Source organism: Xyrauchen texanus, chromosome 37 (genome assembly GCF_025860055.1).
Source record: "Xyrauchen texanus isolate HMW12.3.18 chromosome 37, RBS_HiC_50CHRs, whole genome shotgun sequence".
In the NCBI taxonomy this organism is placed as follows: Eukaryota; Metazoa; Chordata; class Actinopteri; order Cypriniformes; family Catostomidae; genus Xyrauchen; species Xyrauchen texanus.
In genome coordinates, this window is record NC_068312.1 from 33071016 (window position 1) to 33087980 (window position 16965).

At 36.1% G+C, this 16965-nt stretch overlaps 1 protein-coding gene across 1 annotated transcript in view; it reads left to right on the plus strand.

Moving 5' to 3' along the window:
• The window catches only part of LOC127630853 (phosphatidylinositol 4-phosphate 5-kinase type-1 beta-like), a 54845-nt gene that overhangs the window by 25299 nt on the left and 12581 nt on the right, over positions 1–16965 (plus strand). Inside the window, exons 5-7 of the mRNA XM_052108685.1 lie at positions 633–750; positions 9867–10019; positions 10980–11276. Of these exons, the coding sequence (XP_051964645.1) occupies positions 633–750; positions 9867–10019; positions 10980–11276 (568 nt within the window). The remainder of the gene's footprint in view (positions 1–632; positions 751–9866; positions 10020–10979; positions 11277–16965) is intronic.

Sequence of the window (16965 nt, forward strand, 5' to 3'; positions counted from 1 at the left end):
CCACTTTTGAAGAATCACTGGCACTTTTTGTTTATTGTAAGTGATTAGGTAGGTATTTTTTGTGATTATGACATCATTTAGTCCCTTAGAGTCACACGTTTTTGTTAACAATTAAAATGAGGTTGATCCAAATACTAATGATGTGCCTCATAATATGAAGTGGACTGGGGGAAAAAATAAAAAGCACAAAAGTGGGTTACAGGATATTTTTTCACAGGGCTCTGCTCGCTTATTTCATCATGTTTAACCGATTTGGTTGACCCTGGTCTTTTATTTGTGTTATTGTCAGTCTAGAATGACTTGGACCGCCTTGTCTTCAGGCATTTATTACTGTTGTATGTCTCTGGAAAAGATTACCTATGGTGTTTACTGCTGGTTGGTCACATTCTAACAGGGACAAACTGAATAGGGCTAAGAAAGATTATATGTGCCTCTGTTCCTCTGGGATAAAGAAGCATTTAGGTTGGGTAAAAGTCTCTCACTATTTCTGGTCTTCTTGGAGTATCCTCAAATCCTGCCCTGAAGCTTGTCCTGGGGAATGTATTAGTAATTAACAAGACACAATGTTGATTTACAATACATGTACATTTTGTTGTTTGTGATACCTGAAGCACAAACTTTCCCTTTTGTAGTGAGGGGAGCAATCTTACTCCAGCGCACCATTTTCCAGACTTCCGTTTCAAGACATATGCACCGTTGGCTTTCCGCTACTTCCGGGAGCTGTTTGGGATCAAGCCAGATGATTACTTGGTAAGACAATTTTATTAAATTTTTTTGACCATTGTTTATTAAAGGGGTCACTATGTGAGGAATACATTTTTCCTTGATCTTTCAAAATGTAAGAGGTCATTGTACTATAAAAACATACTGTAAGTTTCAGAATTCAAAACTTCCTCTTCACTGCAAAACGAGCATTGTTGAAACCAAGCAGCAAAAATGACTTGTTCTCTACTTCCTCCACATTGTGATGTCACACTGTGGTAGACTTTTGCATCTGACCACCTACACAACAACACATCAACGCCTACTTTACCTTTTTACTTGCATAGCCCACCCAGTAGCATTGAGCACTGAGATGGCAAGGAGAGAGCAGGTCAATCAAGAGCAGAGAGCCAGTCCGAACAGTGGGCATTTAATGTCAAGTCTTAAAGGAGAAGCAGCACCAAAACAGAGTGTTTCTGACAGACTTTACTAATATTACAAGTTAAACTCAATGACAATTTTAGAATAATAAAAGGCATACCATAACCCCTTAAAAGGAGTAGTTCAACCAAAAAATTGAAATTTGTCTTATACCCATGTAGTTTTAAAACAGTCCTAGAGGTCCAACCCAATTATATGAAGAACAAGGAATGTTCTTCATATAATTCATTGAAGCGGCATTCGAAAACCATTTGTTCTATCAACTTGAATTCCATAACTTTTTGTAAGCACTGTCTTCTGAGCATCTGTGCAAAATTGTAAAATTCAGATGAACGGCCTAAGTAATTAAAAAAGTAAGTTATTTCAAAATTGCGGAAAATCTAGTCGGGCAGAAATAGAAACCATGGTATACTTTTGAATCTTCATGAACTCCGGAATCAAGGGAAAAATTATTTTGTCTCTAGGACTTGCGTTTCAAGAGTTATTAGCATAAACATGAGCGAAACTTTGATCTGTTCGTGACGCTAAAGGGTTTGAGATAGACACTCCAAATTTGCTGTGTTATCAGTTTAGAATGTCCTCTATCAGTGTGCAACATTTCATAACTTCCATGGCAGAAGTAGAATAATAAATATAGCTGCAAGCTACAATTAAGGAGCCAAACACATTAACCATTATTAATCATAACAATGGCAAAAATAAGTAATTAAAGCAATTTGGTAATGATTTTAGGCAAAATGGTTGAAAAACCATGAATACTATCAATTGCATTGGGACATAAAAGCTTATTACTTTTGACCAGCAGGTGGTGCTGTCACCAAATTGATATGGTGTTGTCAAAGTGCGGTCATGATGACACATATATAGTTTCATGCATCAAATACACCAAAGCCTTGCCGAGATGGGGCCTGAATTGTTTTCGGGCTCTGTGCCATCAAATTCATTGTGTTAAATGAAAACGGTTTGGTCTATCTACATGAAATCCATTACTTTTTGTCAGCATGGTCTGAATGTGGTCTGTTTCGATTTTAGATAATATCTGACAAACACTCTAGGAGGAATTTGAAAAAGTAGGGTTTTAAAGGATTCCAAAATGGCAGACAGGAAGTTCGATCGATCATGGCATAATTGGTATCCATGTTCTATGCATGACCCACGAAATCTACCAAGACTGGTCTCATGACAATAGCACAAAGTAATCAAAAGTTATTAGCGTTTAATGAAAATTTGGTATAACTTTTGACCAGAAGGTGGCACTGTCCCAAAACCTTTTGATACCTTCAAGGCATTGTGCCAATGTCACATACGATTTATTAAAGAAATAAAAGCTGAAATAAATAATTCTCTCTACTATTATTCTGTAGTGATCCTAACTGACCTAAGACAGGGAATGTTTTCTATGATTAAATGTCAGGAATTGAGTTTAAATGTATTTGGCTAAGGTGTATGTAAACTTCCAACTGTAGATATAAAAATTAACCGGTCACTTTCTGTCCATCTAAATAAAAATGACCATTTTGAAAAAGCATTTTACTACAAAGTTCTAAATGGGCAACGCCTAAAATGACCAGGAAAATTTTGTATCATTCGACTCGGCATGCCGCACAGAATCTAACAACACCAAATTTGTGATTTTATTTGAAACAGTTCAGAAGTTATAAGCAAAATCTCGTGACAACTAGGTGGCATTGTGCACTGTGTGCAGGTACCCTCAGGTCATGGTTATCATAACACACCAAGTTTGGTGTGAATACGCTAAAGCGTTGCGAAGATATAACCCCACGTCAAATTTGGCGTGCCGAATTTGTTCACGCGTTATTCGACAACTTTTTGACTAATGAACTTGAGTTCCATAACATTTGGTAAGCCTGGTCTGAAGAAGTTCTGATTCAATTTGTGCAAATCGGATGAAGGGTCTAGGAGTTAAAAAAGTATGTTTTTCAAAAAATTCAAAATGGCGTAAAAATGTTCAAGACAGACAATTACAACATAGGGTGCGGAATCAGAGGGGAATAGAAGTTGGTGGCACTAGAGGGTTTGAATTAGAGACTCCAAATTTGCTCCAGTTAATGTTCAGATTATCCTCTATCTGTGTGCCAAATTTCACAACTTTCCCGAATACGGTTCTATGGGCTGCCATAGACTCAATGACGGAAGTAGAATAAAAAGAACATTAACGATTACAATAGGTGCCTATGCACTTTCAGTGCTTGGCCCCTAATAAGAACACTTACAAACACAATAGAGGTCTTCGCCCATTTAGGGCTTGACCCCTAATAAGAACACTAATGAACACAATTATATATAATTATAACACTAATTATATAATAGAGCTTCGACAAAGGGGAAGATTATCAGTGAATAATGACTTTAATTTCTGTTCCTCACATAAAGCTATCATATAACTTTATAAGATGTGGAAAATTGCACACGCTACAAATACTTAAGATATTTTAATTTTTGTTTTTTTGGGATATTGTCAGTAAAAATCAGTGCCTATTTAAAAAAAACATTTTGTAGAGAACAGTATCATGGACATTCAGCAACATCTACTTTCATGTTTATTAAAGAAAGACAATAGATAGTGATAGCTGAAAGATGGCAGATAATGATGAGACGAAGGGAGTAGATTTGAAATATCGCATACATGAATTACAAGGCCAAATGGCTCTGACAAGGTCATTCCTTAAAATTTGTTTCAGTAAAGGTTCAATAGTTGCTTACATCAGGTGCCAGCAAAAGTGTACTACTGACCAATGAGGAACTTTAACTGTGTACCTTGCCATTGTGACAGGCAGGATCTCAAACCCATTATTTACATCCTCATTTCTAAATTCCCAGCAGGAAATATTGTTCTCACTATGCAAAATGTGAAGGAGATGTGCATATCCCAGCCCGGGACTGCACTGCAACACTTCCTCATTCTGACTCACAGCCACTGCAGTGCCTCTGCAGAATTCCTGCAGCTCTTGTACAGTTAAATCTGTGGATGAGTCAGAAAGATGAAAATAATGCCTTCACAGGCTGTATACGGAGACAACATGATCGCACAATAAGTCGGCATACTGTTTCCAAAAGTTCCAGTAGCCTAGGATTGCCTACAGTATACCAACACAGTGCATAGCATCAGCTGTGTGGGAGACCCAGATTCAAAACCAGGAAGTAATCGTGTTCGCTTGGTGACAAGCGTGATTCGGAGATTGCACTTTTCACCCTAACATTCACCCAACAAATTTCTATCTGCATATAACAACTTTTGCTTAAGAAAAGTCAACCTAGGGGGCCTGGGTAGTTCAGCGAGTAAAGACGCTGACTACCACCCCTTCGAATCCAGGGAATGCTGGGTGACTCCAGCCAGGTCTCTTAAGCAACCAAATTTGGCCCGGTTGCTAGGGAAGGTAGAGTCACATGGTGTAACCTCCTCATGGTCGCTATAATGATGGTCATGGTCATTCATTCTCAGTGGGGCGTGTGGTGAGTTGTGCGTGGATGCAGCGGAGAGCAGTGTGAAGCCTCCAAACGCCCTGTCTGACGAAGGAGCTGAAAGACGAAAAATGCTGTCTGAATAAGCAGTTGAATGCAGTTAAAAAGTTTATAAAGTTCCCTTTTTTATTTTAATGTACAATTTATGAATATTTGCTTGGTTATGTCTAAAGCTATCTTGAATAATGAATAATTATGTTATTGTGCTTTTGTAAGCCTGCCTGAAACATAGGGGCCGTTTACACCAAATGCATTTTTAAATCTGTTTGTAATGTTTTTAATTGTTTTTATATGTGAACATGGGCTAGATGGATGTCTTTTACTTTCACTGCGTCTCACACAGCAACGCTGCATTTATAAGAAGACTTGTTTAAAAATGCAACTTGAAAAACCTGTGTTTTGTTTCCTTCGTTTAATCAAGTCATGTTACAGATGAAAAATGTTCGTTGAATTATGTTTCATTCGATTTTGCACCCTAAAATATATTTTCATTAGCCATGCCATTTCACTATGTCAAATTTACTAAAATGAATGAATATAACATGATTAAATATTGACTAAATTTAAATGACTTTTTCATCAAAAGACAAACATTATGACTAAAACTGTTAAAATAAACATTTCTGTTAATCAAGCTTTTTTAACATAAGAGTGATTTTGGTTGAATGGCCCCCGAGGAGGTGGCTTCATACACAAAATGCTGCCTGTGAAGTCTGCCCATTCTACCCAGTCGACTGATTGGACAGTGAGGCAGCTGCTTTAGCTTTTGGGTGAGGCCTGTGTGTGTTTGCATGTGTGTGAGTAATTACACACCCACATCTAATGGGTGTGTAATTAGCCCAACCGAGCGGTATCACTCTTAGGTGTCTGTTAAGTCTGGTCTTTCCATGTAATTTTTGCACTCACCCCCTGTTAAATGAATCTGCTGTCTGCTACTTTCATCTTGCATTAGACAATTTATTGATTAGTGCTTGCTCATGCAAAAAGTCGCCTCCGGGGTATTGCTAGGTGGTTGCCAGGATGTTCTGGGTGGTTTTAGGTGGTTGCTTACCTACTGGTCTAATTCAAAAGAGTCCACACCCTAGTCTCTATTAAATTCTGGTCGTTAATTATGTCATGGGTCTGTCCTTTAATGCAAGTCTATGGAATCAAGGAAAATGGATCATTATAAATTTAAGAAATGTAATAAAGGGTCAGGGGTTTCTTGAAATCCCTGATCATAACTATGAGCATAAGTATAATCGATAATTTCAAGAAAGAGAAATACAAGGCCAGGACTGCTGAGTTTGTGCAATGCAAATGTCTGGTTTTATGATGTGGGGACTAACTTTTTACATAACACAGGTTTAAAGCTAAATATTTAATTTTGCATTTGCTCATTTACATAGTCACATGGGAATTTCTTAATATTTGCATATGGCCACACACTTAAATATTCCCCCCCAAAAAATCTGCATAAAGTGGGCATGAACCAAGGGCATAATAGTGGTAATGGAAACAAAATGACCTTAGATATACTAGAGAAATTCAAATGTACTTGAGTCCTTTGATATGCAATACTAGCATACTGTCTTCTATTATTAGTATGCAGAGTGCAACTATAAATACTTAAAACCATAATATGAAACATTGTTATGACCTCATTGTATGTTTAAGTCTGTGTTATTCTGTTATCATCTTGACATAAGTTAATACAGTTATGTTGCATTTTTAATTAAACTTTACATTTTGCCAATATGATGAAAATCTGAATACTGTAAATCAATTTTACATCCTATTTTAAAATAATTAATTTACAGTATTCAGATTTTCCCAACACACAGGATGACCTTCACTCACATGCAAAATGAGTTCATGAATCTCATGCATACTGCAAATACACGAGGCATTTTTCAGTGGCTGTGCACACACTAATGTAATTCCAAAAGTACTTTTGTACAACAATACATTTCAAAATGTATATGATTTTTTACTGTAATTGGGCACTAAACTTTTTGGATGTCTTTTTAAAATAGGAATGAAAAAAAGATGAAACAGATAAAAATGGAGTACTAAAATAAAGGAACAGGTGAGGCAAAAGACGAAGAAATGAAGTGCAGCTTCTTGAGATTGAGCATAGACGGGCCACTTCTATTAAAATGAATGGGACAAATTGGAACGCTCAACCAAGCAACTCTAAGCAGTCAACGGATGTAGAAAGGAAGTCCCGCCTTACAGTTAAAAGAGCCAATCACCTTTTAAACACAGACATCACCTGTCAATCAACTCTAGAACAAGTATGCGCATTAGCTATGCAAGCCGTTTTTTAGCATAATATGAGAAAGAATCACAATTTATGATTCCAGTATTGTCAGAATATATTGCTGATTTGAAATATGTTCTTTGATCGTAATCTTGTCCAACCGTATTTGAGATTTTCAACTTTTTCCATTTAAGTAGATAGGAGCTGCACTGGCATGACTGGAAATAACCTCCTGAGAGCATTCCAAAGAAGGCCAACAGTTGACTGACTTGCTAGAAAGACTTTGGTTTGTTGTTTTCATTTTTGTAATTATGCAGGATAGGGCAGAGAAAGTGCAAGCTAATTAAGAAGCTACACGCACACACACAAGCAATGACTCGCAGAAGTACATGCAAATGGCCATGTGTTTGAGCTCGGGGTACAACCTGACTGGTGACTTTCTTTAGGCACACTCTGAATGTGAGAGTCTGGACTCAGTTCAATGCTGCCCTCACTGTTGTCCTTGGAACTTCTCCAGCACAGAAACCTCTGTAAAATGTTTGTCTTTTTTTTTTACTGAACCCTTAATTAAACCGTGGGACATGCAGACAGTAATAAGGTTGTCTTTCAGTGCGTAAGAAACTGTTTTTGGGATAGTGCCATAAAACATAGTCACAAAAACACATCAGTCATTGAGCTGATCTTTTATGAGTGATGTTTAAACAGTATTTCATTATTTTTGTGTTTACTCCTGTTCATTTATGCGTTGTTTTTGAAGTAATGTGCAGATATATAAAATGCTCTCTGTTGTCTGTCTTTAGTAAATGTCCCAGAGTGCCTCATTATAAATTGCACATGCTGCTGGTGTTGTAGTCTTGCGTATTTCAGATTTCTCCTAATTCTTGTCTAGATTTGCATTTCCTAAAGGAAATGGCAGTGCTTGCAAGGCAGCGAAAGAATATTGTTAAAGTTTTAGATAAGCTTAGGTTGCAGGCTTTGGTTCGGCAACAACAACCAGGGGTTGTTTGTTATTAAAACTAACAAATTTCCTTTTGTTTTATGATGGTCATTTTCAAACTGGCTTGGAAACTTTTTTGGCCAGGCCTTCATTTATTTTTGGTACTTTTCAAATGCATTTTATTTATGGGTTTTTTGGTTTAAGCCTTGTTCCTGACCCAGACTTTTCATTTTAAACTACGGAAATCATTACGTGTTAACGTATTATGTGCTTAAAACTGATCGAAAACAAAGAGTGAAATAAACTATTTCATTGTATTACTACATATTGTGTGAAAATTAGTTCTATACATTTTTCAAAATGTACAACTGTTGAGGCATTTCCCCAACACCAAACAATTTTTTCCCTAGTTAAGTTGTTTTTTTTTTCTCCTCCCCCAAAATTTAGTGTATTTGTGTAGTTGATAAAAGTAGGCCTATCAGTGAAGAGCATGCTTGATGTGAAATATGAGACAAGATATGTTTAAAGAAAAAGAAAATTCAAGGTAAATGAATTAATGACACACTGAAATTTTAGCCACTGAAAATTTTCGGCCGAAAATGGCATTTTTTGTTTTGGCCGAAAGAGAAAAAAGGCCGAAAATATGAGCGGAATATTTATGCCTCCCCGCCCCTCAGTGCTCAGGTTTCACTCTCGATCGATCTAATCATAATCACGGCGCTATCAAGCAAAGGCCGATGTCAGCGGTGTGGAAATACTTCAAAGCAGTACCGCCGCTCCCTATACACATACTACGCAGTCTGCGTAGGGCTCCAACTCCCAAGGGGGGCACCATCTTACCCTAGGGGGTCCACTGGGTGCCCTTCCTTGCACGTTAGATGTTATTCAAGGACCCGAAAGCAGTTGCAGAACACAAACGATCACTTCACGCTCATATCACGTGAACGTGACAATCCTCTTGACTGTACATGAACAAAGATCGCTTTCCATTGCTTGCACGGACTGCACACAGGTTTTTATCTGCCCTAAGCACCAGCACAGAGAGAGAGAGAGACGATTCAGTGCAGCATCTCATGTTCTTGATGAGAAGAGGAACCATCTCTCATGCCAGAAAGCTGAGCAACTTTTGTTCTTGAAGAGAAACCTGACACTTTTACTTAAATAGAAAGACGTCCAATTAGGCAAAAAAAAATAAATAAATAAATAAATCTGTTAAATTTGAATGTTAAAGAACTGAATAAAGAATAATATATTTAATATTGTTTTAATATATTTTCTGTCCAATTTTGGTGCGTTACTTTCAATAAAAGTGTGATAATTTTAATGGTTTGAAGTTTTTCAATTCAGATTAATTAAATTCATGAAATTAATTAAAAAGTATAATATTAATACAATTATATATATATATATATATATATATATATATATATATATATATATATATATATATATATATATATATAATTATTATAATTAAAAAAATAGGTATACATTTTTTTTTTTTAAAGTCGTTTTCGGACAAGTGCTTCTTGAATTTTCAGTGTCGGCCTAGAATTTTCATTTCGGTGCATCACTAAAATGAATATATCCGCAGAATATTTTTTATTGGGCATAATTTCCAGTTAAGCTGCATGTTTGCGACATTTTGCACAAAGTGTCAAAATATTATTTAATTGTGTGTTTAGGACACATACAATTTTATTTATGAACTGAGTAGCCATAACGAGACAAATTGTATTTTAAAAACGTTAAAGGGGTCATGTGATTCTATTACTGTATACTGCTGGTCAATAGAAGGTTTTTAAACTTGACAATTTTTTTTTTACATTTTACAAACTTTAAATAGCAGACTGAAGTCTGAAATTATTTACCAAGCAATTTTTTGAATTGAGTCTGCAAATTAAGGTTTATGACCTGAATTACAGAATTTGTGGAGATGAGAATGTCATGTTAAAAAAGAAAAAAAAGAAATTAGCCTTGCTGACTCTGTGATTGCCCATCATTGAATATTTGCATGTTCAGAATATTTTGTGTTCTTAATTAAGTTCTCTCTCTCTGCAGTATTCCATTTGTAAAGAGCCCTTGATTGAGTTGTCTAATCCGGGTGCCAGCGGCTCGCTCTTCTACCTGACCAGCGACGATGAATTCATCATCAAAACTGTCCAGCACAAGGAGGCGGAGTTTCTACAAAAACTGCTTCCAGGATACTACATGGTAGGTCTCATTACAGCATAATTTATTCTGTCCAGTAAAGAGGGAAAGCATGAAACAGGGACACAAAGTATTTAGATAAAAATGTATTAATGTCATTGCATAAGACAAAATATCAAAGTGGCAATTATTTTAAAGAAAGCTCTCATACTTATTAAGACAATAAAGGTTTAACATTATACTGTTCAAAATGATGATAATGTATTTTGACATTTGGTTGTCAAGACTGTTTAGATGGTATTGTTGTAAAGGAAGTTCTTAATGGTCTGGTCACACAGGTCATAGATCTGGTCTCTTTTTCCAGCCATTCCAGTTCAGTATAATGTGTAAACACTGTTGCAAAAAACCATAGATGAATGATGAACCAAACCTGATTTGTATGTTTTGCATAACCATTGCTGGTATAGTCACGACATCTATGCTGGAAACTAACTGGACCAGTCAAAGAAAAGATTGTTTACGTACTCTAAAACCATACCATACAGTAGCCTTGTTTGAGGAACAAACTGAAATTTTAGTTATTCAATAAATCTTCCCCTCTTCTATATGCTGAAAAAAATTGTAATCTAAAAAATCTGCTTCATGTGGTAACATCTTAATTAACTGGTTTGATTCAAGTAAAAAATATGAATTTACATCCCTTAACCAACCTGAATTAATTAGGTTACACCAACAAAACTAATTGAGGCTAAAATCAAATAGAAATAGCACCTTAAGGTAACAATTGTAGGTTACCAATTTTTACAGTGTAGCTCTCAAATCAAATATGGCACCATTAAATGCATTGTGTCATGTTTGACATCAATAATGCTCGGTCACAAGACACATGTGATCAAATGTCATTGGTTCTGTATCCCTTAATCTCAGCTGCATGAATTATTATTTGACTTGCTGTTATAAATTCAAATGAAGCTGAGTTTCAGTTCAACTAACAAAGTCATTTCTTTCCATTTGTTTGGACAGAACCTCAATCAGAACCCGAGGACTCTCCTACCTAAGTTCTATGGGCTTTACTGCATTCAGTCTGGAGGCATCAACATTCGTCTTGTGGTTATGAACAATGTTTTACCACGATCTTTAAAGATGCATTACAAATATGACCTGAAAGGCTCCACGTACAAGAGGCGGGCATCACGAAAAGAGAGGGAAAAGGCCTGCCCCACATATAAAGATCTAGACTTTGTGGACATGCACGATGGCTTGTACTTTGACACAGAGACTTATAACGCCCTTATGAAAACGTTACAGCGAGACTGCCGGGTGAGTGTGCTAATCTCGATTCCATGTTGACCTGTCAGGTCTGGATTTCAGTTGCATATCCCCATTTGCATACTTTGCACACCATCCTACCTAAATAGTATTCAAGATAAGAATTAGTACGTCATAATATATTGAAATTGGTATGTCAAAGGTGCCCAGATGGTGTACTATCCCTGAAAAAAAGACCATCTTAAACCAGTTCAAGGTGGTTTGCTGGTCATAGCTGGTCTATTAACTAGACCAGTCTGACCCATGGAAACAAGCCTGGTGGCCTGCAAAGATCAGCAAACCACCAGGCTGGTTATAAGATTTGCCTTCAGTAGGGATTTCCAGGGATTTGTTATATTTTTATTTATTTAATTTTTCAAATATTTTTCATAGTTTTTGACGGTAGATCACTATTAAGAAACGCAAAGATATAGTTGCCACATTTGTGTGCCAAAGATTCTATGATGCCCAATCTAGATGTAATCAAACCACAGTGTTTGATTGCAGGGCATAAAGTTAAAAAGTATGCTGTAAATGCATCATTTGGCTCATGTATCACTGGAGAAAAATGCTGCAGACAAAAACACTCATGCAGGCTAACAAGATTGAAGCCATCAAAAATAATCATCTCACTCTCCTATTCTGCTCTCTAAAAATAGACAAACATGTTTATCGTGTTTTATGTTCTTGCATGCGTTTTTCTGTCTGTGAAAGGAAACATGACATTTGGGGGATTCCAGAAATACCATGTAGATTTAGATATCCCCAGATTTTATATAAATCAGTACCAGGGTCAGAAATGAACTGTTCTATTAAAGGGCAACATTTGCCCTCTGTATATGAACCAAATGAAAAATATAAGGTGTGATCCTTTTGTCAAATACAATTTATTCTGTTGATTAACAATATCAATATCTAGATTTGAGAATGTATTATCTTTAATCCATAAAGTTCAATCAACATCAACTATACTGACTCATACCATTTTATGTATAATTAGGCCTTAGAGGAATTCATCATGGGGCATTTGAATTTGGGGGCATTTTTATCACTTTCAATGGCATTTTTATCCACATTACTACTGAACTGCATTTTAAGGAGCATTACAGTAGTTTAGATGTTTTTAAAATGGTGTAGGTTTTCCAGTTACAAGCTACATTTTGCGCAGTGCTTTTTCATGCTACAAGGAATGGTGAAGTGTGACCAATTCTAAATTGCTGTTTTTGTTGCAATGTATTGCACATACAGAGCAAAATGATGCGTTAACCTATGAGCTCTCCTAGAATCCTCACATTTTCCAGACTCCTCTCACAGTGAAATCGGAAACAGTCGGTTGACTTTTCTTTAGCTAAAATCGGTCTGTTTACCAAAATTCAAAACACTGCTCCCAGTAGCGGTGAGTGCTGTTTGCTGTATGGGCAAGTGTGAGCTCCATTTTTTAATCTTTGTGGCTGAAAGATCCACAGAGGGGCACCAAAACTGAGATTTTAAGCTAGTTGTTTTCAGCTGTATAGGCTGTAATGCAGTGCAGAGGAATGCATGTTTTATAAATGTTTTATGTGAAGTAAACATTTAATGTTAAGAGTAAAATGCAACCTCTTTATCACACTCATCACTGATTATGTGAATGCTATTACTTCCTGGTTTCAATGCGGGATCCAAACCTGGGTCTCCAACGGTGCTGACACAGTGCGCTTCGGTCGCACCACAAGGGAAGGTAAACATGCTCGAGCTCATGCAAAAATGTCTGATGTGAGATGGTACTTGTCAGTGAGTCAGCATAATGTGGCCTATCCTAGGATACTGGAACTCTTGCAAAAAACATGCAGACTTCCTTTGTGATCATGTTGCTTTTTTCCATGTATGTATCATTGGAGAGTCTGATTTATCTTCGGTCAATCATTTTATTTGGATGGTTCATGTAAGCGAACCAGTTAAAAAATGTATTCACTTGTTTGGAACAACAAGAGGGTGATTACAATTTTGGTGACAATTTACATTTTTGGGTGAACTGTCCTTAACTACATTCAATTATGTGTAGCTTATATCTTGGGAAACTATAGTTTCAAAGTAGCTTCCCCAATGCTGACTTCAGGGAGTCATCTGTCCCTGTAACGAATGAGAATTATGTACTTTCTCGTCCTTATTCACAAGTACTCACTCTGAGGAGATGCCACAGTTTCATGGAAAACAAGCTCATGACGGTTTACAGCCTCACAGTAGCTTATTAACAGATTTAAAATGTGCTGAGTGGCAACCTCTCCGTTCAGCTGGGAAAACAAACCGCATAAATCCAGTCTGGCATTCCTTTCTATTTCAGAATATCAGGCTCTTGACATGGTCTAGTAGATACTGTTGTTGTTCACAATTTTTCCATGAGATGATTTTGAAAACAATCAGGCAGTATTTTCCCTCCTAGACAATTTCCATCAGTGCTTAATTTGAGGCTATTGTTGTAAACATTTTAATGTGTTTGTCTTCCATGGTCTATTGTAATATTCCATGATATATGACAGTGTTTGACAACCATAGAAAAACAGTCTTTTGTTTCCCAAGAAAATGTATTGATGTAGCCCAACTACATGCATAATGGTCTACTGATTTACATTTGTTAATTTGACAGACACTTATCCAAAGCAACATACAGTGCATTCAAGATGTATATTTATTAGGGCTGTCAATCGATTCAAATTTTTTATCAAATGAATTACTTGATTAATCAAAATAATTGCATGAAATAATATTTGTAGAGAAATTCTCTCTCTCTCTCTCTCTCTCTATACATATATATATATATATATATATATATATATAATGTTACATTATAAATAATCATATTTAAATAATAAATGTAAATAATAATTCAGAGAATTAAAATAAATTACTTCGTTATGGCAGACAAGTAAAGCATTGATTATGCAATATAAAAAGTGGCTTTAGAATGCAATATATTGTTTTTCCATATTATTGAACATAAATATTGGCCTATAGTCCTTAACAATCCATTTTGCAATTGAATTCTTCAGTCTGTCAGAGGGAGATTTATTATAAGGACTTTTGTAAGGCATGTCTGTGTAGAGTACACATGCGTCAAAAAGTCTCTTTTGGAGCAGTACAATGCATGATTGCATTGCGTCAAAAACACCGCATTTTAGGACGCTGTGTCAAGTTAAAATTAATTTTGAATTGAATCTTGAGCTGTCTGTACAGTTAAATTTGCACCTCTTGCCCCTTTCTGAAAACATTAAGGTGGAACTTTTAAGCTTGAATTGCTCCAATAGGAATATACCTTTGTACAGTGCTAGGGCAAGATTATTAATGTATATTTTTAATGCATTATTTTGTAATATAATTAGTTGCACTGAATTAACATGTTAAATCAGAAGCGGGAATCAAAACCATGATATTGTGTTGCTAGCACCTTGCGATTGAGTTTACAGGTAATGGCTCCTATAAAACATGGTTGTGATCTGGTGTCTCAGATGATTCTATTAAAATTCTTCATAGAAATAAAAATAGACATTAACGAGACTGTTGTCGACATAGATGACACTGCATTCTGGTTTCAATACTCCAAGGACAAATGCATCCTGTTCATTTTTATTTTACTACTTAGTTTCCCATCAAACCAAGCTGTTAACAACAAACTACAAGTAAACAGTCATTCAGTAACTGAATTACCCAAATCAATGTGGCATGATGTTCTTTCTAAAAGTGGCATAATGCTGAATTAGGTAACCAGCAGTCTGTGAGAAGCCTTGTGCTTCTCAAATCCTAGAAGGGCTGGCACATGGCCAAATACATTCTTTGCTGTTCGTTTTGTTTACCAACAAACAAGTTTCAAAATATTGCCATTTTTGCTGGCATTCCATACATTACATGTTTGTTAAAAAGGTTAGAGACTGAGCATTCCATTTATAACTGTCCATTTCCTGAAAAGGCCACATTTCTTTCTTGGCACCTCAAGTACATTCTGTCTGGCCCCCTATGAGCACTGAACAGCTAAATGGATCAGCCGTAATGTAAGTCACAAGAGGACCAGGTTAAGAAAGATTGAGAACTGAAGTTTTACACAATACTGACCATGTTTGGTGAAAGTCGGGCCACTGTAGACCACAAGAACCCCTTGTGATTTAGTCTGGCATAGCCAGAGTTTTGATTTGCGACATGGAAGTCTGGTCCAAATCGCAGCTTATTCCATCTAAGAACTGCCCATTTTGATAGGAAGAGGCCTTTTAAAGCCTGTTGAGGCAAAAGGCCTGGGTCATTTCATGTGAACTCAACCAGATGTCCAGGCTCCAAATGTTGTTTTTGATTTTTACTATTAAAAAGATATACAAATGATAATGAAAGCCAAAGCCATAAAATGCCAAATATTTTTGAATAATTAATAATTTTGTAGCGATAAATGGTTTCAATTGGGTTTTTGTAATACATTTGTTATAAACTATAGGTCAAAAATATAATCCCTGAAAATTATTTTGGCTTTCTAGCATCATGCTTTACCATTTGAGCTACAGAAACCAATTATAGGCACTCAAAGATATCTTATTCTTTTAGGTTCTGCTTCTAAACCAACTTTCATTTTTGTATCTTCATTTATAGGGCCCTATATGGTTCAATCCTTGAGATATAGGGCTTTAAATGTGGCTCCATCTAAAAAAAAATAAGTTTACCTATTTTCAATGGTTGAAAACCAACTGTGGGTCACATGGTATGAAGCTAGTTTTTCTAAACAAAGGTCTGAAGTACAAATAATTTTGAAACTAGAAATGTACCTTTATTCCCATAACAACAGTAAAGGTCAATAAAAAAAAAACTAGCTATGATCTAACTTCGGCATTTAAGAATATCATAGACTTTTACAGATAGCCTAAGTGTGTACTTTGATGTTCGGAAACTGTTAACAAGTTCTTTAAACTTATGAATATACTTTTCTTTTCTACACTATCTTCCCTTTTACACTGTGTACTGTATAATGAGCATTGTGCTTGATGCAAGGAAGCATACGCACTGCAATCCAAACAAATTCCCATAAGATCTTGAAGTGTCCACTCAGATTTTGTTATCTTTTCCTTTTGGCTGTGTCTTGTGCACAAACTGAACTGAACACTAAGCAGAAAGTTTTTCCTGAGTAAGCAACATACCCTGGTTTTACAGCCTCCGACTGCAGAGCACAACCCACAGAATCTATAAGAATTGAGAACAGTGAGACATTAATAAGACGTTAATGCCTCTAATGTACAACTCATCACAAATCAGACAACATAGTATAACAGCTAAATAATGCATAGAGCATATCTTAGCCGTTTATCTTCTCTGTCTAAATGCCTTCTCTTTAGTGAACGGAAAAGTTTAAGCATTTATTTTAACGACCTGAGGCTGACAATAAAGATGCCATTTCACTGTATGTGACACATGAAAAACAATGATGCCTGTCTTTGGGGAGCTTCGAAATGGAGGTTAATGATGAGCTATTCGTAGTGCTAGCAATTCTTCACTATTTACAGTAAAAAGAGAACTGCTGGTGTATTTAGGATTCCAGTACATATTGTGCATCTGTCTGTTACTATATAAAGCAAATTGCAACTTCATGCACAACAATAACCAATCAACCGAAGAGCTTCAGTACAATAACTAGTAACTTGTGTGTCTGATTTGCATTGTAACATGGATTTAGTTGATTAATTGTGCAAGTATG